The following is a 24,531-nucleotide window of genomic DNA, read 5'->3' as shown; positions in this document are numbered from 1 at the left end:
ACACAGTCCAACACTTGTCCTGTCAGCGTTTGGCCTTCCAGGGAAGCACATATTAGGAGTCCAACTTGTCCCAGTTACTGTAATTATGTGCTTAGAATACTTTCGAGTTACAATGTTGGTTTGCATGTAGGGAGGACAATTGGCTCTTACCTGACATCTTTTGTGCCCGATTATGTACTAAGAACACTGTGTGGAGAAATCTATTTTTCATTTATTTATTTATTTATTTATTTATTTTTTTGTTACAGTGGACAAGCACATGGACATTTCAGTCCAAGGTTTTTGTTTGTTTTCACCTTGTGGTTAATAATCTGGAAACAGAGAAATACCTTGTTGGATTTAATATATGCGTTAATTGACACTTCTGCCCACAACATCCCTGGATGTCACTGATCCATAACCCTGATAATAAATTTACCAAAACATATTGCCTGGTTCCAACTGTTTCAAGGTAAAGATACGCTTTTAAAGCCTCTGTTTGTGACATGCTGGACTGTTGATCGATTTCCTGGAAGACCTGAGTTCAAACAAAAAAGGTTATATGGGGGGGTAAAGCCAGTGAACTGATTGTACACTTGCAGTAATTCTGGCCTGTTTTTCTTTGGAATTCATGCTCAGCTTCTGCTCTTAAATTGAAAGGGTCACCGTTACTCTCCAAAAGTGGCAGCTACACAAACAGAGAGCCAGGGAAATGACTGATGCACTCAAGAGATGACGTGAAGGCTCTTCAGGAAGACATATAAAACTTTGGGAAAACAGGGAGGAGATAGCCAGGCTACAGTGAAGTCTCTTAAAGGGGATCAGGGTGAGCATTTAAGAACACTGTGGCCAGAGACCCCAAAACTTGTGATCCTTGTCCCTTCTTTCTCTGCAAGAGCAGGGAGGTCCATTCTGGACTCTGGCCCCTGAAGTCACAAACAACCTAAATATTTCTATGACAAAGCCTATGTTTTGAAGGAAATGTTGAATGGTTTTGAATTCTGGATTTGGTACATGATTTGCTTTTATTTAAGCCTATTTACTATCAATTTGGTGGTTATAATTATGTCTTTCCTGGTGTGTACACTTAGTAAAACAAATATATTCACCTCATTAAAACATGTTGCGATCATTAACATCAATATTAGGTTGTGATTAATGAATAAAGTAGCCTAGTGGTTACTCTATTCTGACTTTCAGCACAGCGGATAGCTCCAGTCATACTGTATAGGCCCATACAGTTATTATATGCTATCCAACACTGGCTGAGGTGTTGCACAGCCTTTTGTATTAGGTCATATTGACATGATCTCCTCTTGTGCATCAGCAATGTTTAGATATTGTGTGTTTGGGAAAAATGTGTGTGTGTGCCTGAATGTGGTTAGAGGTGCACATGTGTAGGAAAGAGCATACATGTTTTCAAATGTTAAATGCTGCTGTTAAATGATCTAATGTGTGGTATGCTGTTAGATGAATGAGCAACAGGTCATGTAAACATGGTGAGCCCCCACCAACAGAAACATAATTCAGCGCCCCTGAGCCAAAGTACTAAAAAAACGGTCTAAAAAGGGCTTAAGACTAATTGGAGTATTTTTTGTTCGAAAGCTGAATATTATGCTCATCTAATTAAAGCACATGGTCCCATCTGATCCAAGGAAATTTTTCCAAACTCTACACGTTTACATATGTAATGGTAGGGCAGAAAAAGGTTTTTTCTCAAATATCTCAAAACAGTACGCAGCTCCATAAGGGCCACTTTTACTGAAGCCAGTAAGCTCAGGAAATCTTGCTTTTATCATCAAGCTCTCTAACAGAAAAATGTGAATTTTCATCCTCCCACTCTTTTCCTAAAAGGAACAGGTCTCTGTGTCAGGTTACTTTTTAACCTTAAATAAAGAAGAGGTCATGGATTACATCTTAAAAGTTCTTATACACTTGGATGACCTTCAAAAAGTCAGTCATGCTTTAAAAGGGAGCTGTATATAGTTTTCTCACTGGAATTATTATTGGTGCCTACAATTGTGTCACTGAGGGGTGTTGAAAATATATTTTTGAATGCCGATTTTTCCCAAACTCCAAATAAACAACATAAATAAAGGCTAAACTTTGCTATGTGAGATCCTGCTGTGATAAAATATGGCCCGATTTTAAAGCTTCTTAAAAATCTTTATCAGGGATGTTAACTAATCCCATTCAGCAGTTATAGCTGCTACATTAAAAAAGATATATGAACCTGATTTATCATCGATATAAACAAAGGCTAAATACCACAAGAACACGGCAAGACCTTGGTAGCCATCAAGATAAAATAATTACTCGCTTAAAGCTTGATGACAAAGTGGCCTTACACACAGAATGATTGCAGAGTTACGGTAACTGATTGGATTTCTCCTGGCAACTGATCACATCGCCACAGAAACTGATAGCATTACCAAGGTAACAGATCACTTTGTCAAGGAGACAGACTGCTGGAGAAAAGGCAGGACAAAAGTCTGCCTGTGGAAGCGAATGTGGGTTTTCTTTAGATTTTCTGCTTAAGATTAAACAAAGTCAGCTGTGCGAATCGGGTTAAGCGGCATAAATGAGCATTAAGGATGATTGCTCCCAAAGAGCTAAGGAAAGGCAGTCTGTTCTGGGTCGGTGGTTAAGGTCCACACATCCTCTTTATGAGTACCGTCTCTGGAGCTAAGGTTTTCTGATTGGCAGAGTTTAATTTAAATGATACAGATGAGTTAGGGTGCTAAATTCAGTCAATCTACAAGCATATACTGCACTTCTTAGAGACAAAAAAGTAACCAGATGAAGCAGCAAACCAGACAGAAGGTTTGCTGAAAAACAATCCTCTGAAAAAAAGAAAATCATTAAGATTATTGAATTTGGTTACTGTACATGTAGAAGAGTAAATAAAAATCCCTCATAATGCTTTCCACAGTCCTGTAAACATTCAGCTACAAAACTGAACATCCCTACATCACAGTGATGCCAAAAGTGTTTTTCACTGCAAGGGTGGTATTTTTTAATGTGGTCTGTGTGATTTTCCCACATAAATTTTCTTCATAGGAGTTTCTGTTTGGTTCAGATTTATTGAGCATGCAACAAACAAATGGTCCTGGAAGAATAAGAAATGTGCTTCTCTGCTATATCTCTATGATTAGCATAGGGCTTATTAATTGCATTTTTGAGTAATTATCTACTTGCCTAACCTTTCAGCTTGGCTAGACCACCTTTACTAGACAGGTTTGCAGGTATGCCATTCACTTAAAAATAATTATAAGAAAAATGCTATGTGAAGGCATTAAAACATGAGGTATCTTTATAAATCTTTAACTTTTCCCTAAACCATTAATTATGACTTGTCTGGTGTATTATTTAGTTCACATGAAGAAAATATTGGGTAGGTAGTCTGTTTTGGGTCAATGGTTAGGATTGCAAGTACAGCACAGTATCTGTGCCTCTGTATCCCAGTCTATTTACATCTGTTTGCATTAGTGAACACAGCTGAATCAATAGTAGCACAAATGAGAGACTACCTTTGCATGACCCCTAGCTCACTGTGAAAGGGGAATTGATCATTGTGGCCTTCCTTTTAGTGCTGTGCAGTATCCTACACGTAATCATCTAATAACCGAGGATGCCTACCTGCATTCATCATTCTTGGCTACAAATATAATGGTGGGATATATGTTACATGATTGGAGAACAGAAACTTAAAACCTAACAATACTGAAATACTTTTTGCAAAATCAAACAGCTACATTTGTGGTTAACACTTTTCTTTGCTAATCTCAGTTAAAGACTTAAGAATTGTGGTTATATTTTCAATAATAGGATGACTTTTTGCCTTAGGCACATTCACCTGAATAAACGAAGTATCACACTGCTGAAGCACAACAGGCTCTGGTAAATTGGGCAAGTGTGAGTTCTGCACAATGTTTTTATGTTGTGTTCTTCCTCTAATTAGGCTCTGTCTGAATGGGTTTTTCTGTATGTTTGAGGGAGAAGAAAGAAAAAAAAAAGGGCCAATAAGGGTAGTGTAGACAGTTTAATGTCTCCATGGAGGAAACAAGATTCAAGGACAGATCTCTCCCATTCTTCATCCCTCTTCCTAACTCTCTCTGTCTCTGCTGTTTGCTTCAGTCTTGCCCACTGCTTTCCCTCAGTGTTCTGTTCCTGTGGGATATTTGGCAATCTATTCGCTGCACTCCATTAGCAGACTCCACCCTGCTTTATCCACACAGACACACACCCAGAGACACTACAATTAGTGGCTAAACCAGAGACTAAGCGCAATTAGGGCCAGTAGAAATCCTCTGAGTTCTTGTAGACTTACCCTGTGTGTGTATGTGCATGTTAATCTTTGTTTCCTGTGTAACTTAGTCTAGTATTTATTGGAAAAGACAATTAAAAAAGCATGTGATCAACAAATTGTTAATAAATTGTTACGGAAAAGGTGGCGTACAAGACTGCTGTTACTATTCATTATGAATAACATGGATCTCAACAATGATGCATCTAAAACCTGTCGTAGCATTATTGGAGCTCTGTCTTGTGTTAGACGCAGCCCATCGTTAAAATTTGATTAAAAGATTAGAAAAGTGGTCCTTTTATAAACTTGTTCAGATTTTAAACAGGAGATGGGAAATAATAATAAGTCCTCAAAGCCCGATGTCGGGAAACCCTACACAATCTCTGCTTCAGCACACCCGACTTAAATATTAGCTCATTAGTATAGCCTAGATCTTGACAGGATGCAAGAGAAGCAGCTTGGCAATTTGATTCAGGTGTGTAGCTTAAGAGATTCATCTAAAATGTGCAGTTCAGTGGCCCTTGAGGATCTGAAATCATTGCCATGGTATTCAAGTTCATTGAAAATGGAGCTTTAGAGTCATAACTTTTGTTTACATGATTTAATATTTCTATCTTCTAAGAAATCAGTTCTGTTTTCAGTAAGTATAAGTGGGAATCTTCCAATTACACAGAAACAAGGGAATAAAACAGAACGGAATAAAATAGAAAATTCATTTATTGTCCCACAATAGGGAAATTCTAGGAAAACATACAGCGTAATTTGTGTCGTTTTGTCAGCTAAGTTAGTGAAATGAATGAACCTCTAGGGAATATATCACAGATTATTAGGGTGCAACTGTAGAAGGTACAGATGAGTCTTGGACAGAAAGACATTAAAAGTCGCTTGCCAAGTATGAACCAACTGGACCAGATAGGTCATCAGATATCTGTTTAAGCAGTGTTTGGGGGTCCCGAACTAAACAAGGACTCAGTTTCTATGTTTCCTGAAATCAAGTCCCTGAAAGCATGAATTGGTTGGATTCATTAAATGGGGGTGAAAAAGAGTACGGTTCATTGCAGCATTCCCAGTGAGGCAAAATTGATTTCAAGATTATTTTTGTATTGTTTAGCTGTATTAAATAAGCATTTCATATTAATGTTTCCTTATGCTTGATTGTTCTTGATTGTTCCTTTATTACTGTTTAAGTAGTGGCTGTATTATTCTCCTTAGCTAGTGACTATGAAGCCTTACCTGGTTGCAGGACGCTGATGCCAAGCAGATTGGAGGTTCGGTTGGCTTCTTTGCTCCAGCTATTGTCGTAGTTTTTCCTCCACAGGATGGCAGTACACTGATACTTTCCCGCCTCACTTCGCCCTGCTCGGGTCACAGACAAACGGAAGTTGGTGTTGGAGTGCGAGCGGTCCACGGTGGTGCGGGTGCCCAACCCAAGCAGCTGTTCTCCCCACTGAAGGGTGCCTTCACGGGTGAATGTCACCAGGTCTTTGAACTCTCCCTGATCCTCATCTTCAGCTCGAGCACTGGCCGGCATGAAACGCCAAGTGACCGATGTGGGGACTCTGGGGTTGTGGCGAGGCTTGACCAAACAGATGAGGTCAAAGGAATCTCCAAACGTGATCGACGGAGTCCGCGATGAGGCCGACACCATAAAGGAAGACTCTAGGTGGTGGGAGAGGAAGAGCAAAGAGGGTTAAGATCAAATATAGAAAAATGTCTATTCTATTAGTTTTATTGGTACTGCTGAGTGGCTCTAACAGAGCCATGCTGCCTTGTGCATGTAATTAAGTCTACTCTTTTTATGCAAGGGGTAAAATCTCTTCCTGGAGGCAAGGCTGTTAAAAGGAACAAAACCCAACGCTGGAGAAAGACAGGAAGTATTGAGTAAAAGCACATTGACCTTTACTTAAAGAAGATTTAAATCTTCTCAAGCTTTTCATGTTACAGTCAAAGTATTTAAAGTACTAAGTACTGTATGTGTGTGTGTCAATAAGAATGTTTTGTATTTAACTCAGGGAGTGCTTGAAAACCAAGTGATGTAGTCAAGAAAACCAGAGGGAGAGATTTTCTCTAAGCACCAATATTCGATATACTGGGAGCTCCCTGCCAAGCCTAAACCATCCACATTAGGCAAAAACATTTGACAGACTCTGTAAAGCCAAAACACACATTTGCTGGGGATCAGGGTTAGGAGACAGAACAAAGTCAAAAGACAAGGCAAATCAAAAATCAATAACAACAACACTGCTTAACTCCTACTTTTGAATATGTTAATGGTTTTGCATAAACTGGTTTAACAGTACAATTAAAAAGAGCAATTTAGTTTTTGGTGATGTCCATGTATTTTCTTGAGACTTTACAGATTCCTCCATTATGTGCCTGTCAACACCCCTGTTGTTTCCTTTAGTGTGTCCTCACCCTGTCTTGTCCTCTGACAGCCACCCTCCACGGTGCCCTTTAGGGCAACCAATCAATGACACCCTGTCCAAACTTGGCTGCTGCTGGGATGACTGCCTGAGGCTAGAATTCCCCAACAGACAATAAGTCTCTGCTCTCGCTCAATCTCTCATTTCCAGACACACTTTTCTTATCTATCCATCAATTTCTTCTATGAACCATTGTTTGGAATATTATGTCTATGAGAATACATGATACAATGTGACATGTAGGCTTCTACAGTAGCTCTTTGTCATGTATTTAGGTCCCTTGAAATGTCCCACTATTCCATCAACCCCAGACTTCAATGTGTTTAGTTTAGATTATATGTGAGAGATGAACACAAAGCAGCAGAAATATTTTAAGGGCAAGAACATTGCTCATGTTTTGATTTATTTATTATAAGTCTGAAGAGTGGGGAAGAACGTTATATAGCTTCACTGAATCATATTACTGTTAAACCTACTTTTGCAAATTTAGCTGCATAATTTGCACATTTAGAGCCTGAAATTGTAATTCTTTGCAAATATATACATCTGCTTCAGATCAGGTGGAAAGTGTCTGAGAATACAGATATTTTTAGTCATGTTAATTGGATTATATCTGGACTTTGACTGACTTATTCTGACAAACAATTCAGTAGGTCTATATGTTAAAGTCTACTGTCATGCTCAAATTTTAACCTTCTCCCCTCGTGATAAACTTTATTGAGATTCTGAAAGATTTTTCTTTGGTTTTCCTTTGGCTGTATGTAGCTCAATCAATCTTTCCCATGAGCTCTAACAATGGTCCTTGTTAGAAAAACTGAATCAATGCAATCATGTGGCCACTAACTTGTTACACTATGCAGAAGTCTCATCTGACCACAGTAACTTATTTCATTTCTTTCCGAGAGCAAGAAAACAAACAAAAATAAAAACTATGGAAAAATGTTTGTCTTGGCTGTGGCAAAAACTGCTTTATGCAACTCCCTTAAAGGGCATCCCTCTATTCCCACCATCATATGTGATGGTTTCCAATAATGAGGTCAGAGGGACCATATTTAAAGTATGGCTAGTAAAAATGGTTCACTCGGAGGACAGTTTAAACTGAAACAACTCTGTGCTTAGACAGGGAAGTGTTTTTTTTCTATTTTTATTTTAAAAAAGAGAAGCTAATAACACAGCATGAAATGAGTGTACAAGTAGAGAAAGTTGAAAGACAAATCTAAGTTCAATTTGCATGGGAGGGTTAGGTTCAATAAGGCTTCAGCTGGAGGCGTAAAGTAAGAAAAATGAGGGCCAAAATGAAAAGACATTGACCGTCACACAACAGTGCATATTCAGAAAATCCTTTGATCAACAAGCACTGAGGAGAAGAAGAGGAGGCAACGTGCAGAAGTTTACCCGAAGAAGATGAGCAGCTCTGGACTTCTACCTAATTTGCATAATGTGTCTCTTGTTCCTCTGACAAACGTTGTTCTTGTTGCTCCAACTTGACAAATGGCCACTTAAAAACTGACATCGACTCTCCACAGTGCCTCTCTGTGCTGCTGCAGGGAGCTAATCCCTCGATCGTGCAAGTGTGGGAGCGCCTGGCGCTGTGGTCTGCCAGCTCCAAACTGCTCTGCTCCAGTGGCTTTCCCAGCCTGAACTGTGGATGTTAAGCTTAACAGAGTGGTGATGGAGGGGACTAAGACTGTGTAACATATTGCCTTGGCATTTCCATTCTAATAATTCTGACTAATTCCTATTGGTTTGTACTTGAGTGTATAGGTTTATCTTTTGCGTCATGGGAAGAGCTCTTGACATTAGGCAGGTAGTGTAAAAATGTGTTGGACTGTGTGTCTTTCATAATTGCTTTCCCCTTAAACATTGCATGAATAAACCATGGGACATTCAACTATGAGTACTGCATGTGTTTTCTGAACCGTTAAACAAATCACAAACTACATACCTCAGTTTGATTTGGTGTTGAAGTAGCAATCGTTGAGCGAGTCAGACTGTTTACAAGCCCTATTGACTTCAACATATTAAAATACAGACTAAATGGCTGCTACATAAAAAATAAATGCTGTCTAAAATACCCTTAACTCCCATTCATGGAGCTGCAATCTCACTCACTCACTAGGCAGAAAAGACATGTTTTCATGCATGTATTTTCTCAATTAACATTTTATTGGTACATGAATTTCTGTTACTACAGTCTAGCTTCAGGTGTAAGGCATACAATGAATACTTGATAGCATTTTTTTTCTGAACTAACGCCATCAACAGGGGCAACGGGAAAATGAGTTTTAATTTTATTTAAATATTTTGAAACGTTTTTTTTTCAAATCACAGAAAATATATACATTTGATTATTTTTAAGCACACTGATTTTGTTGAATTTGTTGTTAAATTAAAAAAAGGAATTTCTTTTTAAAATCTCTGCTCTCATGGGATCAGCAATAAAAACAACAATCTGGTTTGACATATTTTTTGTATCAAGTGGACAAATAGGTGAGCAAGTTCACTTGTAGTATAGAGCAGGGGTCGTCAATGTTTTCAAGGCCAAGGACCCCCAAGCTGATGGCAAGATGGAGCGGGGACCCCCTAATCATATATATTGTATGAAATTGTGTCATATCAAACTGGTCCTAAATTCACTCTATTACAAATGGAGTAATGTAACAAAAGTAATTTTGCCCTGGGATTATTAAAGTCTTTCTGATTCAGATTCCTCTTTGATGGGACAGGTGTTGTGAATGAATTTTTTACTGTTTGCTACAGTGTGTTGAATTCATGTTAATGCGTATTTGAAGACATTTCAATTGTTGTAAAAAAATGCAGGGGGGAATATAAAAAAAAGTCTAATCAACCAAAACTTTAGCGACCCCCATGCAGTACCTATGTGGACCCCTTGGGGTCACAGACCCCCTGTTGAAGACCTTTGGTATGCAGCTGACTTGAGACAATCATGACTGTTTGTCCTTTGACGGCAAAACAAACTGTACATAAATTGATTACGACCAGCAGATAGTGTAGTTTTTTTCTCCACATAACCTTGAAAACACCAACAAAATCCTGGTAATCTTGTGCTCAGCTTATGGTTCTACCAAAAAAGACACAGAAACGCAAGTGAGAGTGAAGAGACAGAGCTGGCAACCACCCACAATGAGCCGAATTTGCAAAGAACACTTAAATGGCGAAATGTTATGCTCTTAGTATTATTGTAGAGATTTGTTTCATTTAAACATTTCATTTCATTTATTAGCCTGGTGGACCGCCAGGCTTTACTTGCCCCCCGCCAGGATAACACAAAATAACTCTAGGCATCTAAACTTTTATAACTCTGCATTTCATCCATCCATCCATTTTTCTCCTGCTGTCTATGGGCGAGAGGCGGGGTACAACCTGGACAGGTTCGCCAGTCGATCTCAGGGCAACAAAGACACAAACATGACAAATGAACATTCATGCACACACTCACACCTAAGCAAAATTTAGAGAAGCCAATTAACACCCAATTATCATGTTTTTGGACTGTGGGAGGAAGCCGGAATACCTGGAGAGAACCCACACATGCACTTGGAGAAGATGAAAACTCCAAGCAGAAAGACCCCGGGCCGGGAATGAAACCCGGAACCTTCTTGCTGCAAGGCTGCAGTGCTACCCACTGCGCCACTGAGCAGCCCACTCTACAATCCATTTCTGAAAAGTAAGATTGCAGATTCACCAAATAATTGTACAAGTCACTGTAGGCGAATTCAGGAATGTCTGACAGATGGCAGTCTTGTAACCGTGAATAACCGTAAATAATTCTTTTGCAGTGTTGCTTCATTTTAATTCCCCATCTAAATGTTTAACATATTTAGACAATGTTGGGTTGGCAGGTTCTCCACTCATTTTGCATTACATACGTAGTAAAAATCTCGCTGTAATATTAGCACACAAATAGTTTTATGCCATCAAGCATGGTGACGTAAATAGACAGCAGTTATGTGACTGGACATCAAGCATATAAAAAGATTAGTTTTGACATTTTCTTTGTTTAGAAACAGCTGTAGAGGATTTTATTTTTTGGGGCAAAGCATTGACAATATTGGACATCTAAATGCATCTAATGCTGTAGAGTGAATTTGGAACTTTTTTACTTGAGCATAGAACATTATGTCTGCTAGAGAACTGATCATCCAAACAAATGTTAAGAGAATCTTCAGTTACCTTAACGACTATCCCTGAGCTCAGCTGAATACTTTAACCACTGCTTGATTTAACTACCAGACAGGGTATAGTGCAGGAGGACTAAAGGTAAATGTAACTCCAGGAGTTGGGATTTAGGCTTAGATTATTCAACTTACCAACAGTCTTGACTGTGACTGTTTTGGTGGCTGATTGCTCTCCAGTCTTCTCCCAGTTTGGCTGAGTTTCAGTGCCTGACTGAACCCACTGGGTAGCCGTGCAGTGGTATTGACCCTCATCTCCAGGTAAGGCATTGTAAAGGCAAAGAGTGAACATGTCCGCACGCACCCTCTCCACACGAATCTCCCCATAGCTGGAGCGATCTCTGTAGCTGGACCCATGAGTGACAGTGCCTTCCCGATCCACAGAGGCTACTTCCTGGATTGGTCCAGCCGATTGTTTGTCTGTCCACTGCCAGACAACAGACACCGGGCCAGTGGCAGACTGGACTAAGCAGGTCAATTGGATCCGGTCTCCCTCTAGGACCTCAGAGGAGTTGGTAGATAGTGACACTGAGATGTTACTCTCTGAATGGGAAGAAATTAAGACAAAAAAACAGACAAAAGATTAAAGATGTAGTAGTAAGAGTATTCTACAAATGCAAATTCTACTGTATGGTAGAAAAAAAATTTTCTGAAAAAATTATGCAGAAAATCCTGATAAATAATAAAACACTCATCTTGAAATTTATTTTTACTGTTTTTTAATGTCTAGGCAGAATGGTAACTAAAGTGTTGAAAGGTAACCTGTTCTAGATTACATGCAGTCATTTTGAAAGGCTGATGAGGCAGGAAGTGATGATTATGGCTGAAAATTATGGCTGAAAGTTCAGACAAAGTGGCTCTTTTAGCAGCTAATCCATATGGGACTTTACCCTGTCTTTGTTTTTCATCTAAAGTTAAGAAAATCTGTTTTTTTATGCTTCAGCAGTCTCAGACTTCATTCAGCCCTCAGATGTTGCGTGATGTGTTGACATCTTTATATAGGTGGCATCCAGATAGGAAGAGACAGCTTTGCGTGGAAAGCAGGTGTTTTTATTCACGGTTGGATTAAACTGTATTTTATAACTAATTAATACCCACATGGTTCTAAAGGTATTATTACATCACATTTTGCCCATAAGTGACTTTGAAATGCTTTAAAAATGCATAAAATATGATCTTTAATTATGACTGCATTATTACTTTCCTCCGTTCTGACCGACCTCTGGGTCATATTTAGGAAGCAATGCAATTTACTAAAATATCTTTGCAGGATTTAAACATGTTTCTGTTTTGCACCAAATTCATAGGTAGACTGCATCAAGCATAACACAGACACAAACCCAGTCATCAAGTCCAGAAGATGTGAATAACTGACACCTAATTGTGTCAGGTTGCAGTTTTTCCTCTCTTCAGCTATAAACGCAACAGTATTTAAACAGCTCGATCCTCACGTCAAGAGCCAGGTCCTGAGAAAATAAAGGCAAACTTCAAGTATTGAGAACACCTGATTATATTATGGAGGAACTTGGAAGGTTTTCAGTCTGAAGAAGGAATGAGATGTCTTTAATACACAACTCCAACTGTAAAAGATCACAGAATAATAACTAGTCACCAGAACAAAACAGAGTGGTGGCCTAGTGGTTAGGGCCTGGAATCCTGAGGTTCTGAGTTTGAACCCCACTCCCAGAGACTGCCACTCTGGGTCTCTGAGCAAGACCCTTAACCCTCGATTGCTTCCCGGGTGCCCCACGATGGCAGCCCACTGCTCCCCAAGGGGATGCACTGCAAAAACGATCTAGAAATAAGTACAAATTTCTTAAATGAAGTGTATTTACCCTTAATTTGAGTAGGTAAATACGATGATTTGCCAATGAAATTAGTATCTTTACTCTTAAAATAAGATAATTAAATAATATGAACGTGAAAAAAAACAATGCAATTGTTTTTTTCTTATTAAAAAGGTAAATTGTCTTGTTCCATTGGCAAAGTGTCTCACTTTCGTCCTCAATTGGAGAAAAACGCACTCACTTTAAGAAAGAAAGACTTACTTAGATTTCCATTTTTGCATTGTGGGTTAAATGCAGAGGTAAATTTCTCTAATGTGAGATCAATAAAGTTTCAAATATTATTCTTATTTTTCACAAAAGTCAGGGATTCGTTTATCATTTGTAATATTGGGTACCCCTTACCAGAAGATATAATTTCTGTAACATTCTGTGACATTCTTAATCTTTGTTTTTGTAAGACCAGCTGTATAATAGACTGTTTCTTACTCTTTTTCTAAACTCTTCTTCAAAAAATTAGCAGGACAGTGGTGATTTTCTTTTCAAGCACTCACCGTGTTACAAGCAGCTCTAGTCTTTTTAATTCCTTGCTATTCTGTGTCCTGGTTACTTCCACTAATCTAAAGAAATATTGATATATTTCCCGTAAGTATGGGTACAGGACATAGATGCTCCTTCACCTGCAATTTGAGGATTAAACTTCCATATGAGCGTATTTTACTGAAATAAATGGCTTGGGAACTTCCCTCATAGTGCTTTTTTTTTTTAGTTTAAAATGCAACTTTCCTAAAAAATAATGATCGACAGTTATGTACAAATTGTTCCAGTTTCTGAATATACAATGTGAACTATCTATAAATACCGCTTTTTTTTCCCAAGCTAAAAACTCAAGCTGTTGAAAAAATGATGAACAACTTGAATTCAAGCTTTTCAGCAATAGCAAAAACAACTGTCTTTATTCTAAATTTGTTAACAGAGTGCATCAAACCTTAGAAAAAATAGTTTTGAGTGCCGCAGAGGAACAAATGATAGCAAACTTGTGTTCATGTCTACTTGGAAGTGGATCACAGTGGCAGAGAGACAGGTGTGAGGTGAAAATGGGAACCTGCCAAAAGCAGAAAATCATTTAGTTGCTGGTAATTTCACTGTGTACGACTTCCAAAATGCATTATTCAGTAGAAAATGCAATGACTGGAATAAGGTGGTCCAAAATAAAACTGGCAGCTCTATTAAATGCATGATATAAATGTAGAATTTATGTGAAAACAATAAGCCTCACTTAGGAGGGAGGTGGTGGGTGCAAGTTTAGGTTAAGCTGAAAGACGCAGTGCACTTTACTGGAGAGAAACTTTTCCCTGTTTCAGGCCTGCTAACATCTTAGCAGGCCTGAAATTTCTCCAATTTTTTCTCTGGGCAATAGGCAACAGAGCCCCTCTAATCCTTTAGATTCTTCTCACTGGGTCCCTAGAATGGTCTGTGAGCTACAAGGGTTTTTTTTATCCACATTTTTCACAGAATACATTTTGACCTGTCACACTTAAGAAAGCAAAGTCACAGCTAACAATACTGCTTCATGATGTTTCTGCTGGCCTCAAAAGCTTTAGAAATGGAACTTTATTCAATCTTAATACATCTGAAAATTGCCCTTCATGAAAAATCAAAAGGTTTTGCATGAAAATGATCTGTTGTTGTACCTTATATACACATAACTGTGCTGTTCACACTTCCAACACAAACACTGGACATTTAAATTTTTCGCCATGAGCTGAACCTTCATCAAGCATTTTTTCCACAATTTACACAACCAGTTTTTATAAATCATACTCTATATTATATTATATGATAGTCTTAGCATCATATTATGTGGGTTGCAAAGGGCTTTGTATATCTTCTTGCCAATCAAAAAAAAATCTGGCTTTTCCTGAACAATGTGTGTGTTTTTAGGCTTTATATATTATCATGTATTTATATAATTTGTGGGACATTAGGTATTTCTGTGCAATTTATACAGTAATGCATTTTCTGCTCACTACATTTCTCTGATTGTACGCATCAGATTTTTCAAGAAATCAATATTATCATTGAGGTTGTCGAGGTCTGAAATGCTTGTGTATCAAATATGATACACTTGGCATTACAGGGAATGTTCCAGATGGGAATACATTGGTTTGCATAAAGATTGCCCAATTAACTTGCAACCTGGAAACATATTACTAATTAGAAGACAGGTCAGACACAATTTAACAAGTCCATGACAAATCCAAAAGAAAACATCAACAATATTTTCAGTCACCACAAAAAAACAAAAAAAAACAAAACAAAAAAAAGTGCATATGTAAGAGCTGTATATTTTCTTAGATGGACAACAACACCACGTAAAAGTGTGGCCTATGCCTGTTAGCATCCTTCTGGGTGCATATGGAGGCATGCATGTCGTACAAACTGGCCCCAGGCTTCTCTCGGTGACAGCTTTGAACGTTTGTGCGCATAAGGGTTGAAATTCTCTTTCTGAACCCTGTGAAGCTTGTTCACCGAGTCCAATAACGCACAGGAAAGAAGGCTCAGATCACAGGGCTCAGTGGCTCGTCAGAATGAAAGGATAAAAGTCTTCTCTTCAGCTCTTATTTTTTCCCCTTTTTCTGCTTTGCTGGGGCTCACGTCACTTCTACGTCCATCACACATCACGTACCTCTGGCTGACACATAACATCTTATCCCCCTGTGAGGAATTGCTTCAGTCGTCTGAGTATTTCTCAGTTTTTGCCTCCCCTTAGGCATAGCTCTGCATCATGCTTCTACGCTCCTCGTTCCCCCAAATAACCATGAGCCTTTGCCGAAAATTGAATCAAACTACTTTTTGTTTCTCACACTTTAATAGATAGGGTGAAACCCTTTCATCTTTCTCTTTCCCTTCGTCTTTAATTAACAGCTTTATAGTTTTCTTCATGGCTTCACTGTATCACGTTTCCTTACTGATTCATAAAGTAATATAGCATGAGAAATGTACATATATCATTTGCATTAGATTATTTAGTGTTCACCCAGTTGTTTCTTAAACTTTTTTTTAAACAAATATCTTTATAAATCAAAGTTGAACTAGAGTCTACTGATGAATTTTGAAATATTACAAAATTTTTGATGTGTTAAAAAAGAGAAAGGTCTTTTTCTACTTTGAAGGAAGATTCCTGAAGCCAGAATTCTCAGGTTCCCAAAGTTAATTACCTTGAAAGCTAAACAATTAGTAGCCTTGTGAGACCATCCTGATCTCGCCAGCTTTCAAGGTTTCACTCGCAGATCAGTGTGGAGACTCTCCGTTAAAGAAAATTTGGAGCCGTTCACCAAACGAACGTCCAATCAGCGTTGGCTTTGAGGTGGGTTGAGGTGTGACGCAACGAGAAGTGTGACAGTTCAGTCTAAAGAACATGGCGGCTTCAGCCAATGAAACTAGCGTTAGCGTGGCTATCGAGCAAGTTTTATCGGAATTACAGAGTATTTCTTCACTGAAAGAAGAGCAAAACACTGCTCTGGAGGCTTTTCTCAGAGGAAAAGATGTTTTTGCTCTTCTCCCGACTGGTTTCGGCAAGAGTAGCCTGGCTTGTGGTTGTGTTTTCGTCGTCGCTCTGTTAATACGTCATATGCTTCGTTGATCTGATTGGTTTATTTGGCCCGTCTATCACCAACATAGGCCAATCAGCTAACCAGTAGTTTCGCCCAAGTACCAATATCAATGGTCCGTGCATCATATTTTAATTGCCTAGATAAGTGATTTTTAACCAATTTTTACAAGACTACTTCAGTGACTAGTAACACCAGAACCATAATTTTGTCTGATGCATTAAAGAGAGAACATGTTTTAAACTATTTTAGTTTGTATTGTGTTGTTCTTCCCATCCATGACCTGTAGTTGATATTGTGCACTTGGTCTAAAGATTTTGTTTAATTGTATTACCGTTTTGCCTATAAGCCAAAAATTAAAAGTTGAGTATAAAGGCAATATTGTTTCCAAAACTGGATTTTCAAGGATAAAAATCAGGGTTTTCTAACCAACCCTGATATTAAAATCCAAAATTACAGCAATGTGTATAAAAAGAGTATTAGCCTCAGTAATAATCTATGGATTTGCTTTTCTGATGCAAATAGGCATGCATGATTGTTGGTTTGTGTTTCACATTTCCTCATAGCAGTAGATTTTAACAAGCCCAGCTGCCATTATGCAAGGATTAAGTGGGTATAAGAAATAGATGGATTAATTACACTTAAACCTCAAAACATAAAGATGCTGCTTTATTGTTCAAATAAACAAAATATAGAGAAACATACTGCTGTTTGCTTGTTTTGGTGACACCTAGTTTATCACCAAGCATAGCAAATAATGCAGACCGCCAGTTTTCCAACCACCGACTAAATCTAGTTAAACTGGGTTTGATGTCCCAGATCCAAGTTCCAACTTCAAAGGTAAGTTAATTGCCAATAGATATGTCTCTTTGCTTACTAGTCTACACACCTCTCTACAGTTTTCAGACATTTGGATTTAGACATCTTCTGCTTTGTTTTTCACCATTTTATGTCTTAAAACTTTATGTACTTTGAATATGATGTGCTCTCAACTAACCTCTGTTTGCACAGTGCATATATATATTTTTCCTTTAGCTTCAAACCTTCCTTTCCCATCAGTGTGAAACTGATTTTGTTTGGCAGTGGAGCTAACCCTTGCCTTTCCATTGCAAATGTAAACTTATCCATCAGCTCTGATTTATCAGAGGTGTGTACAGCTGTTTTTTTTTCTTGTGCCGTCACCTCAGTCTTCATCCCACTCATCAGCTGTAACCCCTGCTGCAACCTATTACGAACTTGACACCTTTTAAACCAATTAGAGCGTGGAGGCAAAAGCAAAATTGTATAAAGTTAAGATAAATAAATCAATAAAGAAACAGACAATTTTCAGCAAAACCCTCTCCCAACAGCAATGGATATTAGCTTGAGTAAGTTACATAAAAATAAATAAATCCTTTATAGAAAATTAGGGTCTTTTATTGAAAAAGATAAACCTTCCTTGAATAGATATTCCCTTGGGAGCTACTGCAAGCTGCACACCATTGTTTTTCTATCCACTAATTTAGCAGGATGTGCAGCAGCAAAAAATAAGGTAACACTGACTGGTTTGTAGGGGATACTACTAAGTCTTTATTATCCTTGTAGCAGCTGGCTGCATATCAACTGTTCCTGTCCTTGGGGACATAGAAGTAGAGTAAGAAAAGAAGGTGGCAGCATATTCCCCCTGCAAGATTAAAAGAAGGAAAAGTCTCAGGGGCAGTTAACAGAATCATGACCAAAGTTTTAAAGGTTTGACTGTACCTTTGAATCAGTGAGCAACAACCCTGACACAACCCCAGTGGGTAACCCTGCTTCAGCCAGCTGAAGAGGTCTGCTCCAGCAGAACACATTAATTTAGCCAGGGGAGCCACTTACATGGCCCTCAAGAGCCTAACGCCTTTCTCTGCTTTTCTTTCTCCATACTTTCATTTCATGGCTGTTAGCTCTTTTTAGTCTGCCTGTGCTACTTTCCATTATCAGCCTATAGTGTTACTCTCCTCTCACAAAGCAAAGCAAATGGGGAAGGACCACAGAGCTACATTACCAATCTTTAACAATCCACTCAAGAATACACATCAGAAATAAAAGCACCATTATCCTTTTTCTCCAACTCAAGACTGACAGTAGAGTAAGTGAAGGAATAGATGAGTCTTAAGAAGTGAGAGGGACATTTTGTGGTGGATTCATTACTTACTGAATGGCTGAACTGTGATCTGGACATTGCGTGACCTCTTGCTGCGGTCAATGAAATCCCCCGTTGGTGTCTTTTCTCGCTCCGTAACGCGACAGATGTACTTCCCTGTGTCATTTACACGCAAGCGATGCAGCTTCAGAAGGTGCACATTGGGACTTTCTTTACGCACGGTCATGAGTCCGTTTGCCTCGCGGTCGATGTATCCAGTGCCCAGGACAGGCACGGCATTGGGGCCCACCATGGCCACCGATGAGCTGCTGAACACCCACGACACCGAGAAGAATCGCTCAGGGACATTCTGAGCATCGATGGTGCAGCGAAGCTCCAGCGGCTCACCGGCCACGAAGGACCGCCGCTCCGTGCTCACCTGGATGCTGAAGTCTCGATCTGAATGGAAGGAAGAGAAAGAGGGAGGCAACAGTCAGTTAGGCTTTAAATCTAAGAAAGCAGACAAAAAATAAATATTTTAAGAGTGAATATCCTAAAAATTAGCTTCTGATGCCTAAAATCAGATAATTATTTTATAACAGGCATCAGCTGAACTAAACAGATGAAGGCAAGAGCAAATGAGGGGGTGTGGAGGAAAAAGAATTATTCATAGCTAAAGGGAAAAAACTATGTAAGGTTGAGGTCATTAAGTGCATTGATCTAAAAAGAATATTCATAAAAATCTTTACAACCATTTGCCATAATTCACAACCAGAATTAAACAATAAAATGTCTAATTAAATGTAGCTTAGACTTTTAGCTCGCTGCTTTGTTCCACCCTCCTACACAGTTTAAGTGAACAATTAGAGTTAACACTGATAAGCCAACACTTCCACAAATTAGGCACATTGGTATTTTTGTTCTTGTTTGTGTCTGTGACCATCCACTCACTTTTATTTCTTACAATATTTTTCAGTTAATCAGCTAGCAACTCCCTCATGTGACCACCCTCATTTTAATGATATACAGTACGTTATAAACAGTGTTTTAGAAAAAATATTCATGTGGACAATTTCAAAGTCTGCTCAGGTTCAAAAGCAACAGATGTATAAGCATAAATAGGAGGAAAATACTAATTTACATAGCACAGCAGAGACAAACTGCTCAAGACTGCTGAATGTTCTATGCCAGGGGTCTTCAACGTTTTCTAGGCTAAGGAACCCCAAACTGATGGCGAGATGGAGCAGGGACCTCCTAATTTTATATATATAGTATGAAACTGTGTTATATCAAACTATTCCTAGTCACTCTCTTACAGGTGGAGTAATGTAACAAAAGTAATTTCTCCCTGGGATTTTTAAGTATTTCTGATTCTGATTCCTGGTTGATGGGAGAGGTGTTGTGAATGAAACGGTGCCCAGCTTTGAAAGAGCTCCTGTGTGTCGCTGAATGTGTGCATTGATGACTGAAAGACATCTTCTGCCACAATTTATCTGTTTACTACAGTGTATAAAAAAAAGTCTAATCGACCAAAACTTTTGCGACCCCAAAGCAGTCCCTCCGTGGACCCCTAGGGGTCGTGGACCAACTGTTGAAGACCTCTGTTCTATGCAATGTTTTCCATCCATCCCAGTTTAATCTATTCCATAGTTTGCCTGTTTTGTTTCTGTTTTTGTAACATATTTGAAAATACACATTTTTGCTTTTAGGTGTTTTAAAGAAAAAAAATTAAGGGTTTTAAGTATAATATAAAAATGGATAAAGGAAAACTCTTTAGTTAAAGAAATAACATGTTCTTTGATCTTTAATTTCTTCATTTTCTTTCTTAAAGAAAGAAATTTAAGGATTTTAACTACGATGGTTCAAAGTCAACTCTTTACTCAGGTTTCAAAATGAAGACAAATAATAACTTCTCTCTTTCATTTATGTTTCCTTTTAAATATATGAATGGAAGAAAAAAAATCCCTGGGAAAGGACATGTAAAGATTTCAGTTCAATGGCACCCTGGGCATTATCTATTCTAATAGAGCTAGTTGACTTTTACTTATTGAAATTCTTGGAGATGAATTTACAATATGATAGGTTTGACTCTGGGACTCTCAATGAAGTAGGTAAACGTAGCACTAAATATGCATAAGTAAAATGCAAGAGGAAAGAAGAACAGTGAATAGATTTAAAAAAAAAAGGATAATCTATGGCTACGAGATCAGTAAATTATGTTTTGAGGATATTTGAATTACAGTAGATCAATGTAACTGATTGGCAGGTGAACCAAACATCATTAAAACTCTCCAAAGTGCTTTAAAACCTGGCTGAATTTACAGTAATGTGACAGAGGATAGGCTGCAGTTCTGGTGAGGTATTCCTCATTTTCAATATGTTGTTGTTTGGATGAAGGTAAAGAAAAAGTAAATAAACAGAAAAGTAAAAGAAAAATGTAAATTTCAGTTGGTTGGATAGGATTTAAGAAGGGAGCAGGGTGAGAGACAGGAGAAGGAAAGATAAAGTGAAAGATGCATTAGGATTCTGTCTGTTACTTCTCTCCCTAATGGTGGCTGTGGGTGATTAGCTAGTGATGAGGCTGTCTTGAGATCCACTCCATCTTTTATAATAGAAGCCTAATGGAGGAGCTGCTGTCTCCCTGTCTATTTCTTATCGCACACACTCTGTCAAATATCCCCCTTAAAACAGGTACAACATAAAACAGGCAACTTTAGCCTTAAGGCATGCAAGCGGCACCCTCGTAATGTGATAGACACACCAAAACAAGTGGAAAGGAAATATACACACATACCAAAGTTTAAGCACTTGGGTATACAGCTGCATACTGCCGAGCAGCTGCTTATTCTCTTTGTCATGCAACAATAAAGGCATCAATTATAGATTATAAGAAAGACAGAGTGACAAAGGGTGTTGGGGGTTGAGCTTTTCATTGCCTTTGTCTTCTCCCCATAGTAGCATGAGCTAATCTCAAGTTTTATGGAATATCTCACTTCAGCCGCTTGTTCTCATACATGTTGTGCTATCTAGGGCACCATCGAGTTGCGTCAGGCAACAGCGGATCGGTGCTTAATGGACAAAGGCAAAACGATTTCTACTTTAAAGTGATTTGCTGGCGTGAGACACTCACCAAAGCAAAAGGCAAAGCAGTTTATCACCCGAATCTTTGGCCTTTTCTCAGAAGCACATTGTCTCTTTATGTGCATGGAATACATTACAGAAAGTCTGAAGTGCTTGATAAGATCTATGCGGAGCAAAAAGTTATGAAGCTGCTTTTGTTACGTGTCCTTCTAGTCCATGAGGAGATTGAGAGCCTGTTCAGATGATTATCTAATGAGACATACTCCAGTGCCACCCACCCAACCATGTTCTTTTGACCTTTTTCATTTTTCCCCTAAACAATCCCTCTCTAAATCATCTCAGACTCTTTTGCTGCCAACATCTTGTAACCGAGAACTCCAAAATGAATGTGCTGTTATCACAGAACCCTATGGGGTTATGGCTGTTAGATACAGTGTAATGTTGCTTAAACGTACGTCCTTTTCTTAAGAGTTTGTATTTTGCTAGGATCTATTTGATTAGAAGTGGATATGCTGCATAATGGAGTAGTTTTTAGCATTGTTGTTTTGCATTAGTGCTTGGTATGAATTCTGACCTCATGCCTTCTGCTTAGAATATGCACATGTGATCGCTGTGTCTCTCTAGGTACCCCTGCAGCTAAATTGGTCTTAATTGCAATTCTCTACTATTGGATGAGCACAGGGTGTACCTTACTATAAGCCGCCCCCACTGTTTTTTTTTTCAACACTTGAAACCTACATATATAGGACGCACTGGTCTATAAGCTGCTGATACCTACTCAACTGTCCCCCACCAAACCTGTAGGGGGAGCTCTACATTTCACCCCTAAAGTAGGAATGAAGAAGAATGCTGCGGTTAGCTCTTTATTTCAGCTCTGCAGGAGTTGCACACATTCTTCATTGATTTGACCGCTTTAAATCAGCAGATAAATGTCAACAAATGTGTAAATTCGGGGCATTTGTTCTCCGAAATGTCTGCTGCTAGCATGTGCTTCTGCTAAATGACTTAGACTTGGATTTATTTTGTCATTTTGTATACACGATTGTAAACAAAAAGAAATTTCATTTAAAACAGCCTTGTAAACAGTAATAAATACATTAAAAGGAAAAATAGTAATATAAACATATGACTGTATATTTACAATTCTAAATTATTTTTTAGATATATATAAATAAAATAACCCATTTTACACAACATTCAGCAGTCTAATGAAAATGAAAATTAAATGAAAATTAGCTTCATCATCGCCTTTGTAACCGCGTGGTTCAATGCATGGGAGAAAAATAGCGACTTATAGTCCAGAAAATAGGGTAACATGGAATTTAACTTCCTAACTTACCAAGAACATAAAGCTCTAGCACAGCAAGCCTTAGGATTTACCTGACAGTGGTTTTTAACTTCCGCTAAACATTAAGTGTTTGATTTTTTTACAAACATTAATTTGTTTACAATCACAAAGCAAAAATCATACATTTAAAGATGTACATGAGGCTAAATAGGACATAGCTTATATAAAACTGCTGACAATAAGAAGACTGTCTCCTATCCCTGCACCTAACCTCAGAGCTCACACAGGCCCCAAAGAAAGGAGATCTAATTTTCCCACATGCTTAAATCACACACTGCTGAAAACTCTCCTAACTTACTACCATCCTTCACCTTCTGAGTCTCCTTTTGGTCCATTTCCTTTTTCTACATACTTTTTATTTATTCTCTTCTTACAGATTTTGTACAGTGTCTTACTGATTTTAGAAGAAAATCATTTGCAGTTCTGAAATTTGAACCATGCCCTGCCTGGGGACATTTGTTTATTTGTAAAACACGAGTCTCCCATGTCAAACACACATACTGTTTGGAGACATTTAAATATATTCTTGGATTTGGTTGTAATATTGCCCATCAAACAGACACAAATACAAAGTGGGGAGCCTGTAGAGGTTTAGTTAAGCCCTTTTTAGTAAGCTAATGAGCTTAGCGTGAGATACTGATCAGCAATCAGAGGAACCCAGCCCACATGCAGGCGTGTGTGTCTATCAAAAGGACAGAGGGGATCTAGACTGATGTGATAACCTATTTTTCTCTTTGGTTCCCACAGAAACGCTTCTCTCTAATGTGTGGATGTGAACCACAAGATGGAGGGGGATAACTGTTGACTGATTGGAGTTGGTGGTTAAATGCCCAGTTTTTCATTATCCCCATGTTAGTGTCTTTGTGCATTGTACATTTGTTCAGGAAGCAATGGTTGCAATGGTGTTCTTTTCATGCTCATACTCTGCTAAAATGGTGAGAGGCCGGTTATGAAGCATCTTTTACAATAACCCAGTTAAGCCAACAGCATAAGCCAGGTGCATTTAGCAAAACTAAACTAAAAAACTTTTACTATGGATCTAACTCCCGACCTAACTATTGAATCTATGGGCCCCGCTTTAAAATGTGAATGCTACATGTTCCTTAAAAGGCATTAATATATTTTAAAATGGCCCTGTGCAGGTAGTGGTCTGTAGCAAATATCAATCTAAGAACTTACAGAGACATTTTAGAAACACATAAGTAAGCTTTACTTCGGAGAGAGACAAGTATAAACAGAAAAAGGTTTTTAAAAATGTCAATTTTCTTAACATTTCTAAAATATAAACTTTTAGTGACACAGAATCAGTTTTAAAATCCAATAAAAAGGTATTTTTCTGTCCTTCAGTGCTTCTATTCTAAAACCCTCATCTCCACCCATAATTATTTACCTGATTCACAGTATATTAGTTTAATGACGAATGGTTTAATACTGTAGTTTTTCTGTGTGATAACAATTAATCTGTAATCAATTTAAGAATTTCATTTGTTACAAATGTGTTTTGTAAAATATTTTGACTAATATGCTTTTGTTAAAAAAAAGGAATTGGATTTCTGCTCTGAATAAATTTCTCAAATTAATATAAATATAAGGGGATAATTGGGTCTTTTGTGGGACTTTTTTTCCCCAGAGAACTTTGAATGCAACAAAGAAATCTCTTTCAGTGAATTTAATTAGTAAAAAAAGTATAAGGACTATG

The 24,531-nt window shown here is 38.2% G+C and overlaps 1 protein-coding gene across 1 annotated transcript in view; it reads right to left on the bottom strand.

Annotated features, from left to right (window-relative positions):
* The window catches only part of igsf3 (immunoglobulin superfamily, member 3), a 114,984-nt gene that overhangs the window by 20,328 nt on the left and 70,125 nt on the right, over positions 1–24,531 (bottom strand). Inside the window, exons 4-6 of the mRNA XM_038293411.1 lie at positions 18,476–18,862; positions 11,040–11,447; positions 5,519–5,944 (exon numbers count right to left, since the gene is read on the bottom strand). Of these exons, the coding sequence (XP_038149339.1) occupies positions 5,519–5,944; positions 11,040–11,447; positions 18,476–18,862 (1,221 nt within the window). The remainder of the gene's footprint in view (positions 1–5,518; positions 5,945–11,039; positions 11,448–18,475; positions 18,863–24,531) is intronic.

Source organism: Cyprinodon tularosa, unplaced genomic scaffold (assembly GCF_016077235.1).
Source record: "Cyprinodon tularosa strain WSP-4 unplaced genomic scaffold, ASM1607723v1 ctg326, whole genome shotgun sequence".
Lineage (NCBI taxonomy): Eukaryota > Metazoa > Chordata > Actinopteri > Cyprinodontiformes > Cyprinodontidae > Cyprinodon > Cyprinodon tularosa.
The sequence above is the reverse complement of the archived record's forward strand: the minus strand, read 5'-3'. Positions and strand labels throughout refer to the sequence as shown.